Below are 19,930 nucleotides of genomic sequence, written 5' to 3'. Positions count from 1 at the left end.
AGGTGGGTGAGCCGGCCGCCGGGTCCTGGGTGGGAGGTGGGTGAGCCCGGGCAGGAGGGAGAGCCAGGTGGGGGCCGGGATTCGGGAGACTCGGAGAGGGGAGGGCGCGCGGGAAATGAGGTAAACCCGAGGAGTCCGGAGGCGCAGCCTGGGGAGGGGTGGGGCCACGCTTGCGGGAGGCCGTTGGGGCTCGCCGGGGTGCGAGCCCGTTCTGCCCTTAGGTGTCTGAGGCCGTTCCCTACACCGCTGCGGCGTGCACCCAGCGGCCGGGTCTCCTCCCTCCTAGCCCGCTGAGGGCACGGCTCCTGGGTGGATTTCACAAGCGTGACTCCTGCAGCTGCCCGCAGCGCCCGTGCCCAGGGAGCCCTCGCTGCTGCCTCAGCCAGACGTCCCGCTAGTCTCTGCCGCAGGCTCAGCCCACTGTCCTGGGTGGGCTCGGTGCAAACATCTGGTGAAGAAAGCCTCCTGGGGTGCCCAGCCGGGAGTCTCTCTCAAAGCCTCACACTCTCACCATGCAGGAGAGCCAGCAGAATAGGTCTCTTTAAAATCCCATTTTTTATAATGTTTTCATTTTTCTTCCAGTTTTTTCCATATGACATTAGCCATCAAATCCCACTTTTTTAAAAGCCTTTTGCACCAGTGTTTTTCAACTGTGGTCCCAGGACTAGCACCACTGCCTTCCCTGAGATGTACTAGAAACGTGGGTTCCCCAGCCCCACCCCGACTTTCTGTACCCCAAACCTTGGGGGTGGGTCCCTGTACGTGTCTTTAGCAGGTTCTCCTGGTGGTTCTGACCACTGATCTGAACCATTAGGGCTTTGAGGAGGCTGAACTGGGGGTGAGGATGGGCCAGGTGCCCTGTGATGAAAATGCATGACTTCAATCTTCACAGCCTTACACAGTAGGTAATCTTACCCCATTTCACAGATTAGGCAACAGAGGTACAGAAAGTTTAACTTTTCCAAAATCACACACCTAGAAAGGATAGGGGCTGGAATTCCGACCTTGGGTTCCAGCTCTAGAACATTCCCAGTGGGGCAAGGTCTCATGTGAAGGTGGGGATGGGTGAAGCCCAGAGGCCCTGGCAGCCTCCCTGCCAATCAGAGACCATTAGTTTCAGAATCTCGGCTGGCCAGGTGCATGGTCAGCAGTGGACCTGCCTGACTGCTTGCCTTTGGGTGAGCTCTGGTCTGTGTGAGCGGCTGGGACCAGGCCCCAGAGCAGGATGTGTTCACAGTGGGGTACTGACTGGGTGCCCAGAGCCCGGGTCCAAGGCCAGCCTCACAGGGTGACACAGTGATGCTTCTGGGTGACAGTATCTGTTTCCTCCTCAGTCCGATGGGGACGGACATCTTTTTACCCCTTGCTGGCAGCTGGGAGGGTGGACAGCCTCACAGACCCAAGTGTGGCTCTGACCTGTGGCCCTGGGTGGGCCATGACCTGTCCTGCCCAGCCCAGCCCCTCTCAAAGGAGGACAAAGGTCTATGACCACTGCCCCATAGCAGGGCTTCTTGGCCTCCACACTACTGACATTTGGGGTGGGGCAGTTCTTTGCTGTGGGGTGCTGTCCTGTAGCATCCCCTGTTTGGACAACCAAAACCATGTGCAGACACTGCCCGGTGTCCTCTGTGGGGACCCTGGAGGCGATGCCTCCACCCCCATCCTGGCTCCTCCCTGCGGCTCCAGGGTGAGAGGTTTCCTGATGCACAGCCCCCTTTCCCACAAGAGCTTCCTCTGGCCTATGCTTGAGGACTTGGTTGTTCATCTGCATGAGCTGTCAGTGGCACAGTGACATTGGAGCATGTCCTCCTTGCAGACACTCCAATGTTCAGGTGGAGCTGAGGGGCCTTTGGCCACACCTACAGCTGTGAGGTCCCCCACCCTGCAAGGCACACAGAGCAGGTGGGAATGACTGTGGTGCTGATGGCAGCTGGGCCCTGCTCCTGGATCACCCTGGCCAGGCCCTCCTCTGGCACCTCGTGCAGGCACAGTGAGGGGGGACCCAGGGCTGGGGCTCTAGGTCCAGCTGTGTGCGTGTCCCCAGCATAGACCACACATCAGGGCAGCACCTGCTGCTCTGGTGTTTGCTGTTACCAAGCACAGTTGCTGTGTGCTCTTGGGTGAACCTCCTCGGGCACGCGTGTGAGTGACTCACCCAGACTGGGGCCGAGTGAGGACGTATGGCCTCTAGTGGTCACTGGCCAGTTGTCTCTGGCAGGGGAAAACCCAGAGCCCTTTGGCCGTGTTCAAGGCCCTTCTTCCTACCCCTGCTCTAGTGCCACCAGGTGGCAAGGTGAAGCACCTCATGCCAGGTTCATTCATTTATATTAAAAAAATTTTTTATTGACACATAATAGATGTACATATTTTTGAGGTACCTGTGATAATTTAACACATTCATATAACTTGTGAAGATCAAATCAGTGCAATGTAGACATCCATCATTTTAGAGATTGGTCATTTATTCTAGAAACATTTGAATTCTCATCTACCTATTTTGAAATATATAATAGATTATTGTAAACTATAGTCACCCTATTGATCCATCAAACACTTTCTTATTTCTTTCATCAAACTATATTTCTAGCCATTAGCCATCCTCTCTTCTTCCCCCTGTCCCCCCATAGGCTTTGGTAACCACCAGTGAACTCTTCTTTGTGGGAAGTTTTTTGATTTCAAATGCAATCTCTTTAATTGTATATCTATTAATATATTTTATTTCTTCCAGAGTCAATCTTATTAGTTTGTGTGTTTCTAGGAATTTGTACATTTCATCTAGGCTTTTAAATTTTTTTTAGCTTTATTTTTTAACATTTATTTTAGGTTCAGAGGTACATATACAGGTTTGTTATAAATTAGATGTCATGGGGGTTTGGTGTACAGATTATTTTGTCACCCAGGTAATAACCCAATAAGTAGTTTTTGGGGTTTTTTTTGAGACAGGATCTTGCTCTGCCATCAAGGCTGGAGTGCAGTGGTGCAGTTTCGGCTCACTGCAACCACTGTCTCTTGGGCTCAAGGGATCCTCTTGCCTCAACCTCCCAAGTAGCTGGGACTACAGGTGCACTCCACCATAGTTGGCTAATTTTTGTATTTTTAATAGCGATGGAGTTTCTCATGTTGCCTAAACTGATCTCCAACTCCTAAGCTCAAGCAGTCTGCTTACTTTGGCCTCCTAAAGTGCTGGGATTACAGGCATGAGCCACTGCACCTGGCCAGATAGGTAGTTTTTTGATCCTCTTTCTCCTCTCACCCTCCATTCTCAAGTAGGCCCTGGAGTCTGTTGTCCCCTTCTTTATGTGCATGTGTACTCAATGTTCAGCTCTCACTTAAAAGTGGAACATGTGGTATTTGGTTTTTATTTCTGCATTACGTTGCTTAGGATTATGGCCTCCATTTCCATTTATGTTGCTGCAGAGGACGTAATCTCATTTTTTCATGGCTGCGTAGTATTCCATGGTGCATATGTACTGCATCTTCTTTATTCAGTCTTCTGTTGATGGGCATTTAGGTTGATTTTATGTCTCTGCTATTGTGAATGGTGCTGTGATGAACATACCTGTACATGTGTCTTTAGGGTAGAATGATTTATATCACTTGGGGAAAAACCCAATAATAGGATTGCTGGGTTGAATGCTACTTCTGTTTTAAGTTATTTGAGAAATCACCCCACTGCATCCCACAATGGCTGAACTAATTTACATTCCCACAAGCAGTGTATAAGTATTCCCTTTTGTCTACAGCCTCACCAGCATCTGTTATTTCTTGACTTTTTAATAATAGCCATTCTGACTGGTGGATTTTCCAATTTGTTAGCTTAAAATTACTCCTATATTCTCTTATAATTATGTTTACTTTTGGTCATAATGTTTCCTCTTTCATTCCTAATTTAAGTATTTGAGTCTTCTCTCTTTTTTTCTTGATCAGTTTATCTAAAGGATTGTCAATTTTGTCAATATCTTTACGAAGCTAACTATTGATTTTGCTGGCTTTTTTTGTTTCTCAATTCTCTATTTCCTTTATTACCACTCTAATCTATATTCATTCCTGCCTTCTATTTTTTTGGGTTTAGTTTGCTCTTTCTTTTTCATCTTAAGATGGAAGATTGATTTATTAATTTGTTCATTTCTTTTTAAAGAAAGTGACATTTATAGCTATAAATTTCCCTCTAAGCACTGCATTAACACATGCCATAATTTTTTGGTATGTTGTGTTTTCATGTTTATTCATCTCAAAGACATTTCTAATTTCTCTTGTGATTTTGTCTTTTACCCATTAGTTATTTAAGAGTATGGGCTGGACATGGTGGCTCATGCCTGTAATCCTAGCACATTGGGAACCTGAGGTGAGCAGATCACTTGAGCTCAGAAATTCGGAACCAGCCTGGGCAACCCAGGGATACCTCATCTCTACAAAAATTTAAAAAATTAGTTGATTGTGGTGACGCACACCTGTAGTCCCAGCTACTTGAGGGGCTAAGATGGGAGGATTGCATGAACCCTGGAGGTCTAGGCTGCAGTGAACTGTGATCATGCAGCCTGGGTGCTGGCCTGAGACCCTATCTAAAAAAAAGAGTATGTTGTTTAATTTCCACATATTTATGAATTTCCCAAATTTCCTTCTGTTATTGACATCTAATTTTATTGTATGGTGGTTGGATTTTTGTTTGATTTTGTGTGATTTCAGTCTTAAATTATTCAATTCATTTTTCCTAAGATAGATCAAGCCTACAAAATGTTCCATGTGCACTTAAGATTGAGTATTCTGCTACTGTTGCACAGAGTGTTCTGTATAGATGTGTTTGATCTAATTGGTGTATAATGTTGTTGAAATTCTCTTTCTTTTGTTGGTATTCTGTTAATTGTTCTATCAATTATTGTCTTTTTCTTCCTTTGATTCTGCCACTTCTACTTTATATATTTTGGGGCTCTGTTGTTAGGCATATGTACGTTTGTAATTGTTACAACTTTTTGATGGATTGACCCTTTTATCATTATCAAATATTGTTCTTTGTCTGTAGTGAGAATTCTTGTCTTTATGTCTGTTTTGCCTGATATTATTAAAGTAGTAAAGCCACTCCAGTTATCTTTGGGTTACTGTTTGCATATTATATTTATTTAAATCCTTTTACTTCCAACCTATCCATTTATATTTAATGTAATAATTGATAAGATGGGATTTATGTCTGCCATTTTGCTATTTGTTTTCTGTATGTCTTATGCCTTTTTTCCCCCATTTCCCCATTACCGCATTGCTTTGTAGTAAGCAGATCTCTCCTAGTGTATCACTTTTATTTGCTTGTTATTTCTTTTACATTTTTTTTCTTAGAGATTGCCCTGAGGATTACAATCAGCACATCGGTTTATAATAATCTAGTTTGGATCAGTAGTAACTTAATTCCAACGTGATTTACGTAGTTGTCTTTAAATTGGATAAGAGAAAAAAGAGTTACTAACAAAAACGTGCTTATACTTAAGAAAATCTGTCTAGGTGGTTACCTTCACCAGTGCTCTTTCTTTCTCTGTGTGGATTCAAGCTAGTGTCTAGGGTCCTAATTCGGTCTGAAAGACTCCCTTTAGTGTTTCCTTTAGGGCAGGTGTGCTGGAGACGAATGCTCTGTGTCTGTTTATCTGAAAATCTCGTAATTTCTCCTTTACTTTGAAAAGATAATTTTGCTAGGTAAGAGTTCTCAGGTGACAGCTTTTGTTGTTTGAGCACTTTGATGCCATCCTATTGCCTTCTGGCTTCTATTTCTGCTGAGAAATGAACTGCTAATCTTATAGATCAGTGGTCCCCAGCATTTTTGCCACCAGTGACTGATTTTATGGAAGACAGTTTTTCAACAGACTGGGGCGGAGGGGAGGTGCTGGTTTGGGGATGAAACTGTTCCACCTCAGATCATCAGGCATTGGATTCTTGTGAGGAGCGCACAACCTAGATCCCCCGCATGCGCAGTTCACAGTATGGTTTGAGCTCCTATGAGGATCTGATGCTGCCGCTGATCTTACTGGAGGGGGAATTCAGGCAGTGATTCTCGCTGGGAGTCGCTTACCTTCTGCTGTGTGGCCCAGTTCCCAACAGGAGTTGGGGACCCCTGCTCTAAAGGATCCCTTTTACATGATGAGTTGCTGCTCTCTTCCTGCTTCGAAGATCTTTCGCAGGTCTTGCTGTACTATCTTGGAATTTATTCTACTTGGAATTTGTGGAGCTCCATGGATGTGGAAATTAATGTTTTATGCAATCAGGAAAGGTTTTGCCCATTATTTTTCAAATGTTCTTTCTACCTTCCCCCTTTTCAACATTTATATTGTTATGCTTGATATTATTCCATAGTTCTTGGGGGTCCTGTTTCTTTTTCTTTGTTCTTTTTCATTTCTGTTCTTCATACTGAATAATCTCTCTCGATTTATCTTTCAGTTCTTTATATTCCCCCTGCTTAGATCGGCCATTAGCTCTTGTAGGCAATTTTACATTCCAGCTGTTGTACTTTAAAACTCCTCCGTTTCTATTTGGTTATTTTAAAAAATAATTTCTATCTCTATATTGATATTCTGTATTTGACTAGACATCATTTTGAAGCTTTCCTTTGGTTCTTTCAGTATGGTTTATTAAGTTCTTGGAACATATTTAAAACAGCCAGTTCAAAGTTTTGGCCTCCCTCAGGGACAATCTCTATTAATTTTTTTTTAATGGGGCATCCTTTCTTATTTTTTGGCATGTCTCATTTTTGTTGTTGAAAGTGGACCTTTAACAGTTTATAACATGACGTGTGGAAATGAGATTTTCCCTCCCCAGGATTTGCTGTTGCTGCTTGTTGTTGTTTGTGTAGTGATTTTTCTGAACCAATCCTGTAAACATCCTTCATTCTCTGTCGTATGTGGCCACAGAATTCTCTGCTTAGTGCCAGCTGATGGCCAGTTATAGATTTCCTTGAACTCAGTGCCTGGAACTCCGTGCCTGGAATGAATGTGCCTCCTGGTCTTTACCCAGGAGCCCTGTGTACACACTGGGCACATCCAGTCTGGTGCTCACTAGAGCCTCCCCAGCCTTTACCTGCTGCTTGTACAAAGCCTCCAGGAGGTGCAAACCTGGGGCCTTCCTAGGAATTTCCTGAGTGTCTTCCTGGCCACGGGTGAGGCACTATCCATTGGTGGCCTGCTATTAGATTGGGGCAAAAGTAATTGCGGTTTTTGCCGTTAAAAGTAATAGCAAAAACCACAGTTACTTTTGTACCAAACTAATAGAATCCCCGAGTGTGTGGGAACTTTTCAACACCCCCATTGACATCCCCTTCCTCAGCTTTTCCTTTGAAGCGTTTTCATTAGTCTATTGTCCACCCCAGCGGATAGCCACTGTGCCTATAATTGTTTTCTACTAACTTTTCCCAGGGCAAAAGGTTTTTGCACCAGGTGAACTCCAAGTGGGGTTAAATACAGACAGCCCTCTAAGTGGGGTTTTAGGGATCCCCATATGGGTCAAAAAATAATCCTTTGGGCATGGGGATTTGAAAGAGCTCCGGCCTTGTCATACCCTCCAGGCTGCTGGCTCTTACTGCAATTGTGGGCTGTTGAGAGCTGGAGAGGGTAGTGGGACCAGGCAAGTTAGAACATCACCAGCATCTTGAATGTTACAAAGTGATCTTTCTTGCTGAGAGTCAGCCGTTTTTCTTGAATAGGTACTCCTGGATGCCTTGAGCCTTTGATACCAATAACAGTTCTGAAAAAGTTGATTTTGAAGTGTTTGCTGTTTTTTTAAACTGATTTTATAGAAGAGAGAATTTTCAGAGGTCCTCTTTTGCTGACTTCAGCTTATGTATGTTTGTGCTCTTCTGTATGTTTTGTGCTCACACATGTGCATATTAAACAACAAACTATTGTAAATTGGGGTTAATGATGCTGGTGGAGCAGGCGCAGAGTAAGGGCTGCAGTTTGGATGGGACGATGCCGGCCTGGGGCTGGACAGGTGCCTGAGGCGCCTCGGGCGTTAGTGCCATGGGATTCAGGAACTCAACCCTACAACACCCTGTTGCTTTGTATCTCCCACTGTAGGGCTGCCAGGCACTCAGCTGTGCCCAGATGGATGGGACAGAGACCCGGCAGCGAAGGCTGGACAGCAGTGGCAAGCCAGGGGAGCTGGGGCTTCCTCACCCCCTCAGCACAGGAGGACTCCCTGCAGCCTCAGAAGATGGAGCTCTCAGGGCCCCTGAGAGCCAAAGTGTGGCCCCCAAGCCACTGGAGACTGAGCCTAGCAAGGAGACCGCCTGGTCCATCGGCCTTCAGGTGACCATGCCCTTCATGTTTGCAGGCCTGGGGCTGTCCTGGGCAGGCATGCTTCTGGACTATTTCCAGGTAAGAGAGAACTAAATGAGGATAGGGAGGGGGGCACTGTCAGATGTCACCTATAGAGTAGGCAGCTTCACATCAGGTCTAGCTTAAAGGATATTGGAAAGGCCTCTCAAAAAGCCTTTTTTTTTTTTTCTGTATATTGGGCAAAATTCTTTTAGTCTCTGGTTATAGAGACTAAATTTAACTCAAGTTAATTTTCAATAGACAGTTTATTAGCCCATATGATTGATGTAGACCAAAACTTAATCATTTCCCTTCTGATGTACTTTGAAATTTAACAACTGTGTCAGTCAACTAGCACTGCCATAACAAAGTCCCACACAGTGGGGGGGGGCTTCAACAACAGACCTTTATTTTCTCATAGTTCTAGAGGCTGGAAGTCCAAGATCAAGGCGCCTGCAGTGTTGGTTTCTCCTGCGGCCTCTCTCCTTGGCTTACAGACGACTGCCTTCTCCCTGTGTCTTCACATGATCTTCCCTCTGTGCATCTCTCTGTCCTAATCCCTCTTCCTAAAACCTGTCAGATTGGACTAGGGCCCGCTCTAATGACCTCATTTTAATTTAATTACTTCTTTTTTGTTGTTGTTGAGACAGAGTCTTGCTCTGTCACTCAGGCTAGAGTGCAGTGGCGTGATATTGGCTCACTGCAACCTCCACCTCCCAGGTTCAAGCAATTCTCCTGCCTCAGCCTCCCAAGTAGCTGGGATTACAGGCATGTGCTGCCACGCCCGGCTAATTTTTGTATTTTTAGTAGAGATGGGGTTTCACCGTGTTAGCCAGGATGGTCTCCATCTCCCGACCTCGTGATCCACCTGCATGAGCCTCCCAAAGTGCTGGGATTACAGGCGTGAGCCACCACACCCGGTCTAATTTAGTTACCTCTTAAAGGCCGTGTCTCCAATTACAGTCTCATTCTGAGGTACTGGGTGTTGGGACTTCGACATATGAATTTTTGCAGGGGCATACTTTAGCCCATAACCACTTAAAAATGTTACTAACAAAAGCTACAGTGAATAATCTTGACATAAATCATTTTCTACATTTCGGAGTAAATCAGTAGGATAACTTGTTGCAAGTAGAATTACTGGGTGAAGAGCATGTGTCTTGGTGGCTTTGATGGAGATCACCAAATCATCCTTCTAATGGTAGGACGTCATCCTTCCTCCAGCACCCCAGGGAAATGCTTGTTGCCAACACTCAACCAACACAGGTCTTTTCAACCTTTTTGATCTTTAGTAATCTACTGGCTGGAAATTGCATTTCATTGTATTTAATTTAATTTAATTTCCCTTGGTGCCTAACAAGTTATCCCAAAACTCACACGTTATATTAAGGATGTGTGTATCCCAATAATACACACATGCTTAATATAATAGCATGTATTATGTCATGGTTACTGTGGGTAAAGAATCCAGCTGAAGTTTAGCTGGCTTTTCTGCTTCATGGTCTGTCCTGAGGCTGTGGCTCCAGTCCAGCTCACTCACAGGGTGATGTTCGTGGTGGGTACTGGCCTACCAGCCTCGGCTTCTTACTGCTGTTGCCCAGAGGCCCCCTCAGGTCCTCTCCATGTGGACGCCTCCATCATGGTGCCTGCTTCATCAGGGTGCAGTCCAAGATGGAAATAGAGTCTGCTGGTGAGACAGCCATCACTGTCTTCTGTAACCTAGACACAGAAGCAGCATGACCTTGCTTCTGTTGGTGAGAATCAGGTCACCAGGTTCAGCCACATTCCAGGGGAAACGATTGCCTAAGAACATCAGTACCAGGAGGCAGGGTCAGGGGCCGTCCTCGAGGGCTTCTGCCTGCCGTGGTCATTATAGTGTGGTCTGTGCTTCTTATTATGAGTGAGAGAGGTTGAGGATCTTGACATTTCTATTTATATTCTTTGCTCATATTTCTATGGAGTGGTTGTCTGTTTTCTTCTTGATACCTAGGGGCTTTGTATATATTAAGGAAATTGGTTGTTTAATTGTGATGTGGATTACAAATGTTTCCTATTTTTTTTTCCATTTGTCTTTTGACTTTGCTTTTGGTGGCTTTTTGCTGTGCATTCATTTTTTAAAATGCAGTCTCAGTCATCTTTCTTTTAGTCTCATTCATCTTTCTTATAAGGCTCTGAGCCTATGCCCTCCTTAGAAACAGAAGCTGCTTTTTATATAGGTCCCTATCTGCCCGTGTGCATGCACAGAGCAGCATATATTAGAGGCTAGGGATGTGTTCCTATGAAGAAGAAAAACTCCCCTCTGCTACAAGTCTGCTTTCTTTGCATTGGGTATATGAGAGGTTCAAAGTGGGTGTACACAGCTGTTGTGCTGGTCTGCATTGGTTTGTTGACTGGGTATTCTTGAGTTCAGTGCAAACATTTCAAAACTGGAAGCTTTTCATTACCGTGTTTATATTCAGCTCCTCTTTAAAACTCAGAAGATTTGGCAACATGTGGTTCATGTGTCAGTTTTCTGTTGCTGTGCTCAAATTACCACAAATTTAGCAGCTTAAAACAGCACACACTGAATAGCTCATAGTTCTGTAAGGCAGAGTGCAGGCGTGGTATGGCTGGGGTCTCTGCTAGGGGTCTCAATGGCTGAAATCCATGTGCTGGCCAAGCTGTGTTCTCTTGAGGCTCTGGAGAAACATCCACTTCCAAGCGTATTTCTGTCTTCAAAACTCACCTCCTTGTGTTCCTCTTTGAGGCTGAAGCACTGCGGTTCCATTTCCTTGCTGGCTGTCAGCGAGGGGCTGCACTTCACTTCTCGAGGCCACTCCTGTGTCCTGCCATGTGGCCTTCCATCTTCAAAGTGAGCAGTGGAGAAACCTCCCTTGAGTGAAATCCCTTTCTGACTTCAGGAAGCGCCTACTCCCTATAAAGAGTTTATCTGATGAAGCCAAGCTCATCCCAAGTGAATCTTTCTGAAATTCTACCAGGCCTCCTCACCGGAACATGTGGAGCAGGCAGGAATGCCAGCAGTCTCCAGAAACGAATCTGGCTCTGGGCTCCATGCGGTGGGCTGGGATGAGTGTTGTGTGCATGTGCCTGGAAGAACGGGGGTCTCCAAGCAGGTTATGGCCTTACAAGGACACGGAGCAGCCTAGAAAGGCCAGGAGGACAAAAGGGCTGGCTGAAGAGATGTTTATGTGGGCAGAGAGAGAAGACTGGGGGTGCAGGAGGAGGTGAGTGCAGCCTATTTTGACTGCCTCCTCTTCACTCTGCTGCCTCCTCTTCACTCATGCCCTAGGGTTATGGGGATGGTGGACACACAACACCTGGCCCTGGACAGGTGGGGACCACGGCAATTTTTCAGTCCTCATACCCACCACCCAGGCAGGAGGACGCCACACGCCACACCACACAGGGCCTCTCGAGAGCAGAGTGAGCCAGCAGGGGATGTGGAGAGCAAGATTTGTCCTAACAAGAGAGTGGGGAACTCACCACCCCCCATTCCTGACTATTTACATAATTCCACAGGATGGTGGAAACAAGTCTGCTTCTCAGGGATGTGGAGGGACAGTGCCTGCCCTGGAATAAGGATGCTGTTGGGCTGGGAACCTCGTCCACAGGAGCAGAGTCAGGAGGGGAATGTACTGCTCAAAGCATCTTACTCTCTCCGGGTGTTGAGGCAGCAGTTTGTAGTTTTAGGCCTTACCCTACCTTGACCCCTTGATGCCTCGATGCCAGCTTCAGCCTTGGTGGTGACTGAGACTTTCAGGGAATAGAACAGCCTCTCCAGGAAGCAGGGCAGGCCCTTGGCCAAGAGGGAGAGGGGCACGTGGTGCCCTTGGAAAGTATCTACTTTGTGGCTAGGAAGGGCAACAGAGGGATTTGGTGGCCTGGGTATGGGGAGTGTCTGTCCCTGGGGGGCTTGGATCTGGCTTAATCAGTGCCTGTGACAGTGGTGACAGCCAGTGAAGGTCCCTTTGCCACCTGTCACTTCATCAGAGTTCTTTGAGGGGCCTGTGCCTCCTGCTGACCCTGGCTGCCTGTGGCCCACCCGGGAAGTGGGGGTGCCGCTGGGTGCTTCCTGCAGAGCTGGTGCTCTGTATTTCAAGAAGGAAATAAGGGCCTTGGCCACCATCGGCAGTGCCTGAACTTTAGAGGATCAGGAGCGATTGGCTGAGGCCTTGTGTTGTGGCTGTAGTATATGTGTAGGCATTTGTAACCCTGTTTTATGTTTTGTGTGTTAGTGAGGCAGCAAATTCCCAGAGCTCTTTACACCCAAGTGGGGCAGCTTCGAGGCCCTGGGCCAAGAGCCTGTGCACAGGTGCAGAGGGAGCCACCGGCAGGCCAGGGTGCCAATGCCATTGATTGCCTGATGCTTGGCCACTGTGCTGACCCTTGGAGGTTTGCTCCTTATAAGTGACTTTCTGGTTAAGGTGGAAAGCAGCACCCTTCCCCTGAGCTCCCTTGCATATTACACGGCAGCACCCTCCATGAAGCCTATAGCCCCCCCCCGCCGCCCCGCCACCGTGAACGGCCAGCCCATCTCAAGGGGCTTTGGGTAGCCAATGGCCCCAGGGAGGGGTGACTCCTCTGGCATCATGGCATCTGGCAAAGGACTGAGGACAAGGGAGACCACCCCTCCTGTAGATGGGATATGCCAGAGGGCCCAGGTTTGGCTCTATTCTATTTTTAAGGAGACCTCAGTAGCTGTACTGAGGTTGGGAGTGCCGCTTCTGAAGGCATAATGGGCAGCGGGCATGGAGGGTCACAGGCACAGCGTCTGTGAAAGCCTGTGCTTCCAGGAGAGCCCAGCATGTGGCCAGCAGCTGCTCCTCTGATGGTGCACAGTGCAGAGTGGAGGAGAGCATTTCCCTGGATCCACAGCCCCTAGACAATTTATGGCCATCAGCCTCTAGACTCCAGGGCTTGAGGGAAGGTTGCTAACACCCCCTCTTCCATGATGGCGTTTCTGGGGGCACCAATAAGAGTGACTGCTGATTTTAACTTGGACAAATTCTAGTTAAAATTCTCCTTTTGTTGGAGAAGCCCATTTGAGTTGAGATGCTTTGCAGATGACAGCATAAATGGGCACAGGTAAATTTTGTAGATGAGAAATATGTTGCTTCCAGAACCCAAAAAGAGCTAAAAGATGTTGGAGACTTGTATTAATGTTGTGGGTGCTGAGAGGGCTAATAGCCTTGTTGCAGAATTGGAGATGGAATGGCTCTCAGTTTGCCAAGTAATTTTCAAGAGTTTAACTAAGGTGCCAGGCCTCGCACCACATGTGGGGTAATGGCCCCCTCTCTCGTTGTGAGCGCCTTTGTGGGTTACTTATATGCCTTTAATAAGTGTATCAGAGGAGCCTCTGTGAAGGAGGCTATCTTCAGTGTAATGTAACCGTGCTCCTGAGAAAGATGGATGCAGGGGGGACCTTGGCTGCATGACTGTGTGTGATAGCAGACTTGTGGAGGTCCCTGTGGGGAGCCTGGAAAAGGAATCTAGTGTCCCTTTAGAGGCGAAGGCCAACTATGCCTGAGAGCCTGGTGAAATAGGCATTGAACAGAACATATTAGCCAAGTCTATAGCAGCAAAGTACCAGTTGATTTGGATGCAGCCAGTGATTTCAGTCATATTCGATATTGGATGTGGGGTCTGCATGGACAGGGTCATGCCATTAAGGTGGTGGTAATCTACCATGAGGCACCCTTTCATTCTCTCCAGGCTTAGGAACGAGCCCAATTGGCCTGTGAAAAGGAGAAGCAGGGGGATTGGCACACCCTGTCCAGGTCTCTCATAAGTTTCCCTCCTTGAAGGTCCTGTTGTAATTTGCATTGGTGGTAGTAACTGTTTTAGTGGGGCGTGGGGGAGGGTCTCTGGGATCTCATCTTGTCAAGCCAATTGATAAGTTAGACCAGGTGGCAGGAGTGCCAGAGAGCACCCACCAGACTCACACCAGCCTGAAGTCAGTTAGTGGTAGTTCTCGTCATGGGGGTGAAAACAACCCTTTAGGGTGGGAGGAGATGACAGATCCTCCCTTATAACACGGCAACACCCTCTGTGTTGAGGTTCAAGCCAGCAATTGGCAGTTGCATCCCAGCTGGCTGTGTGGGCTTATTCACAAGCAAAGAGCAGGTAGGGAGAGCTGGCCAGGTGTCCTCAGTCACGGTGGGCCCATCTGTTCATGAAGCAGTTGTTATAGTCACCTCCTTTTCACCTCGACAGTGAGGGAGGGGGTCTCACCCTTGGGTTATGGGTATGGTGGACCCTTGACACCCAGCCCTGGATAGGTGAGGGCCACAGCAGTTTGTTTGTTCATTCATTCATTCATTCACTCACTCACTCGTTCACTCACTCACTCATTCACTCACTCACTCATTCAGGCAGCATATACTATGTGCCTGTGCCAGGCAGATGGCCCTGCCCTCATCCTGCTCACACAGCAGGTGCAGGGGTCAGTGTTGATAACAGTGAGGGCTGTGTGCCCCAGCAAGTCGGGGGAGCGGCCGTGTGGAGGGAGGCCAGGAAGATCCCCCTTCCCCAGGAGGGGGTGTTGCAGGGAAGGCAAGAGAGGCGGCTTGGAGACACTGCAGGAGCAGGCCAGCCTGGCAGGGGGTGGACAAGTCTTTAATCTTCACATGTGGGTGGGTTCTGCCAGTCGAGATCAGAAGCAGAAAATAAAGAAGAACCTTAACATTTTTTTTTTTAAAGATGGAGTTTCACTCTTGTTGCCTAGGCTGGAGTGCAATGGCTCAACCTCAGTTCACCGCAACCTCCACCTCCCAGGTTCAAGCAATTTCCCTGCTTCAGCCTCCCAAGTAGCTGGGGTTACAGGTGTGTGCCACTACACCCGGTTAATTTTATATTTTTAGTACAGACAGGGTTTCTCCATGTTGGTCAGGCTGTTCTCGAGCTCCCGGCCTCAAGTGATCTGCCTGCCTCGGCCTCCCAAAGTGCTGTTATTACATGCATAAGCCACCTCACCTGGCTGAACCTTAACAGTTATTTAAAATTTAATCGGCCTGATCTGTGAGACCTGAACAAGATGGGGAAAGAATTCAGACCTATAAGAATGACCATCTAGCTCAGAACCTGCCTAGGGTCAAGGTGACCCTGAGAAATGAATTGGATGCTGTGTTGGAACCGCTCCTGGGAACATGAACAGTTCCCATTTCAGCATCAGAAATGTACTCCAGAGCCCCCGCCCACTCTCTGCAGACCCTCCCCTAAAAACACACCCCAGTAAGAACGAGGCAGTGGGCAGAGATCAGTGGTCTTCAGCGTTCTGATCCTGTGGTCTTTGTGGGGCCTGGGCTGCCTGTTGCAGAAGCCCCCCAGGGTGGTCCTGGTGTACCTGATGGGCAAGTACCACTGATCTTGTGCCACTTTCTCATGCTGTGGGCTGTGGGGTGGGCTGGAGGCCCAAAGAAGGTCACACAGAAACCACCAGACGCCAGACCTAGATTCCACCTGCTTCTCTGTGCAGCTGGAATCTAGTTCAAGCTCCTTGAGATTTTTCTGCTGTGCTACTGAGCTATTTTTAAAACCACACTCTTGATTTTCTGGATAATAACCCAATGAGCTGTGTTGACATGTTTTGTTGTCAAGTTTTCACAGGCGTCATTTTTCTGATATAATTACATTATTTGCTTTTGATGACAATTTATTTTGTGATTTATAAAATCAAATAATCACACTTGTCAGAATAGAAAATTATAAAGATAACATTTCACTGTACATGCATGTTATGTGTGTATCTTTATTTCTAACTCAATTTTTAAACAGATTTGAGAAACATTTTTATAATAATTTGTAACTTACTTGATCAAACACCTCTTTCTATATGAGAGTAGGCAAATGATTGTTAATTTCTGCATCTCCTGCAGTGAAGAGGATGTTTCCAGATTTGCTGTGTATGATTATTCATTGTGTGATGGTGTCTGACAACGTCCAAAACTGTGATGACACTGTGAGAGGTGCTGACACCTGAAGGAAGTGATCACCTGTCAGGGGGCTTCTCAGCTATGTGCCTTGGGAATGTGCATCCCACAACAGGCCTTGAGCAGCCAGAGAAACTAGGCCAGCCTAGAGGACTCTGTCTTTAACCAGGTCATGCCTTTAAACCAGTAACCTTCTGCAACGCTTCTCTCAGAATCAGGCCATTTCTCTCTGCCTCCTGTTGGTTCAATCTCCTGTTTGAACAAACTGATCCTAACCATGGATGACGGACAGCGATGGGGTTGGCAGGCAAAAGTGGCAGCCCAGAAGCTGCGGCCTTGGCTTGCCTTTGACACTAACTTGCTGTGTGGTCTTGAGAAAACCGTTCATTTTTTTCATTTGCAAAACATAGTGCTGTAGTCCCTGTGAACATCCCAGGGCTGTTGTGAAATTGTTATGAAATTGATAAAATGCGAGAAAGCTCTGAGAAATACCGACTGCGGCACAAGGGAACAACTGAGCATTCCTTCAGTTATTTGCAGCTTGTGTGTGGCTGAGTCTGCTCTGTGCCCTCATTATGCCCTGGGTTTCCTTCAGAGCACTTGTCACAGATCATCATTTCTTTTTTTTTTTTTTATTATCTGATAAGCTGTGTCCGTTCCACTCACAGTGTACCCTGGAGTTTAGGGAGGAGGCTGGCAAATACTAGGCCCTAAGTACTGGTCCATGGAGTGAAGACATGGAGAATCCCCAAGATTGCAGCGGTGAGAAGGACTCTGTTCTCAGGAGGGGCCTCATGCCAGGGAGGGAAGGCAGATACACCTGCAGTTCACGCTTCTGTTATGCAAAAGTGGGACCTGTCTTCAGAGAGGTTCAGAGAGTATGTTGAGAATTCTGGGAAAGAACTGTTAGACTCTGGCTGAGAGGAGACGCCTCAGCTGGACAAGAGGCATGGCAGATGTTTGGCCTCAGTGATGTGTTGGCCTGCAGCAGAGGGGAGCAGCATGGGTATGGCCCCTGTGAGGGTCGTGAGAAATTCCCTCTGCAGCTACAGCATAGGACCGTGAACTAGAAAAAAGGAGGCTCACGTGGATGTGTCTTTCCAGACTGCAAGGGGTCCAGGCGCCCTTTTCTCAGGCAGTGTGTTGACCGCCATGGAGGATGTGTGAGCAAGCACCATCCTCACAGTGTACCTGTGGGTTGTGCCTGTGAAGAGCACATGCTGGTTTTGCAGGGAGACAGGTTAGAGGGACAAAGGGCCGTGGCGAAGGCAGCGTCTGTGGGTGGGAGTTGGGGACAGCTGTGGAAGAGGTGTGGGGACAGGCAGAGTGGATGTGGGATTGAGGTGGTTGGGGTTCAGAGTGAGGCTTGCATTTCTGGTGGAACCTTTCCTTGAGGCGGGCCACTTGGGAGACGCAGGCTTGGAAGCGGTGGTCCTCAGAGACTGGCGGAGTGAGACACACGCTCATCCCTACCAGGGCCTGGGTATATGGTCTGAAAGCTTGGAGGAGAGGTCTGGGCTGAGAGATTTGGGAGTTGCTCCATCTGAAATAGCAAGATCATGGGTGAGGAAGAGATTTCCCAAATGGAATTAACTACCGCCATGTAAGAAAGGACACCAAAGCTTAGCAGCTTGTTTAAAGCCATTGTTTGATGCTGAATCCACAGGTTGGGCAGGGGCCAGTGAGAAGAACCACCTGCTCTGTGTTGTGGCTGTTGCGCCAGCCCAAGACAGCACACTCACGTGCCGGGCTGGGCTATCGCCACCCTGCCATATGGCCTCTATGTGTGACCATGTGGACTTCCTCACAGCAGAGTAGCTAGGAGCATGAGCAGCCCAAAAGATAAAATGTTAAAAGATAAAAGTTGTCAGTTTCTTAATATCCACACCCAGAAACTGACTGCCACAGCGTCTCTTCCACTGTGTTCCCTTGGACAAGCTGTGGGGACAGTGGAAAGAGGGGCACAGAAACTCTAGCTCTCAGTGGGAGTTGTGTGGGAGTTTAGGGCCCATTATGCGTTGCTCCTACGAGGGGCTTGAAAATATTTGTTGAATGAATGAGTAAATGAAGGGTCTGAGCAAAGATGCAGTGTGAGGAATATTGGGGGCACAAGGGGAGCAGGTGCTAGAGAAATTCGTCTGGAGTTCGGTTGCAGGGACAGGCTTGGGGAGGCCGGTGGGACCCACACTGGGGAGGGCAGTGGACTCTAGACTGGGGTCTGCACTTGAGCCTGGGATAGGCTGTCCGATGGGAGAAGCAGGTAAGGTGCCCGACTAGGGTCATGGTTTAGGGATGGGAGTAGAAGTGAGGCTTAGACCTGACAGCAGCCCTGCGTTCAGCAGGTGTGAGTCTGACCATCAGATTCGGGCTTCGGCTTGCCCCAGCCTGCCCTCAGGCATGAACATTCTGTTCCTGGTGCCTGTGGAATGTGCAGAGGACACACCCAACAACAGAACCCCGGGAGTCAGAGGTGGCTTCCCAGACCCTTCTCCTCCTCTGGGTGAGGAGGGTCAGCAAGGCCAGTCTGAACTTTGTACATGAAGAAAGCCAGGTCACTTTGGAAGCATGTTTATGAATCTTCCAGGCTGTGGAGGGAGAATAGGGCTGCGTTTTTTTCTGTGAACACAGCTTCCTGTGGCCATGAACCCCCCTGGCTGGACACAAGACGAGATGACCCAGGGTGTGGCTTTCTGCCCACAGACTGCTTGACCTTGAAGAAGAAAACTTGAGGTCTGTAGAACTGGCCCAAGGAGGTAGTCCCTCTGTGCTGAGATCTCCCAGGCCCTCCTCTGGCAGGAGGGGAGCAGCCCAGGGCACTTGTACAGGGCAAGGTGGCAGCAGACCTCTGTCTGGGCACTCATCAAGGCCAGGCCCCACGTGGGTTCCAGCTTTGTCTAGCCCAGCCAGTATGGACCGGCCTGCTGGGCTGCTGGATGCTGTCAAGGTCGGTGCAGAGGGACCATGAGCCTTCATGGCAGGCCGGCAGAGGGAGGTCCTGGCAGACACACAGCCACTGTCTGAGGAGAACCTGACCTTCAGGGAGGGACAACAGGGGCCGGCAGAGTCTCCGGAATGAGGCCCTGAGTCACACTGGTCTTTGTTCCTTACTCATCTCCGCTGGCCCTCTGCCAAGGGGCTATCGGGGAACTCTCTGCAGGCGCAGGGCACCTGGCGACTGGAAGCCTCTGTTTGTGTGGACTTCTTGGGAAGAACATCCTGGTGTGGGCCAGGAGGAGAGGACTGGAGGTACCCCAGGCTCCGACTGCGTGCTCCTGGGATCGTGGTGCATTGCCTGGCCATGGTGGTCACTCGGCTGAATCTGCAGTTTTGCTTTCAGGGCAAGAAGCTGCGAGGCTTTAGCTGTGAACTCACCAGGTCCTCACGTGGGGTCTTGCCTGAGTCTTTCTTCACCATCATGTGCCAGGTCGTGGTGCCCATTCTGCTGTCCGGCTTGGGCATGATGATGGCCGGCCTGGTGATGAACACCATCCAAGTGCGTACTGGGTATTCGGGAGGTTAGGGGCGGGGGACACACAGACCGGGTCTCCTGGCCCCACAGACAGGGCAGGCTGGAGACATGAGGGGCCTCCGGAATGGGACAGCAGCCCTGAGCCTGCCCTTGCTGCTTGGGCATCCTGGGTTTCAGTGAGGCTGGCAGGAGGGACCTCTAACACTGAGACCTCAGCATTGTTTGTCAGAACCTTAGCCTGAGCA

The 19,930-nt window shown here is 48.4% G+C and overlaps 1 protein-coding gene across 3 annotated transcripts in view; it reads left to right on the top strand.

Moving 5' to 3' along the window:
* Positions 1 to 19,930, top strand: part of SLC41A3 (solute carrier family 41 member 3) — a 61,891-nt gene that overhangs the window by 241 nt on the left and 41,720 nt on the right. The window contains exons 2-4 of one of the 3 annotated variants that reach the window (XM_032269250.1): positions 815 to 901; positions 8,049 to 8,348; positions 19,554 to 19,709. In XM_032269250.1, coding sequence (XP_032125141.1) covers positions 8,076 to 8,348; positions 19,554 to 19,709 — 429 coding nt within the window. In that variant the 5' untranslated portion in view covers positions 815 to 901; positions 8,049 to 8,075. The remainder of the gene's footprint in view (positions 1 to 814; positions 902 to 8,048; positions 8,349 to 19,553; positions 19,710 to 19,930) is intronic. The other 2 variants (XM_032269249.1, XM_032269251.1) reach the window with 2 other exon arrangements.

This window comes from Sapajus apella, unplaced genomic scaffold (assembly GCF_009761245.1).
Source record: "Sapajus apella isolate SASKATOON/1434 unplaced genomic scaffold, GSC_monkey_1.0 scaffold190, whole genome shotgun sequence".
NCBI classification, from domain to species: Eukaryota; Metazoa; Chordata; class Mammalia; order Primates; family Cebidae; genus Sapajus; species Sapajus apella.
Note: the sequence above shows the minus strand (reverse complement) of the source record. Positions and strands in the feature narration are given on the sequence as shown.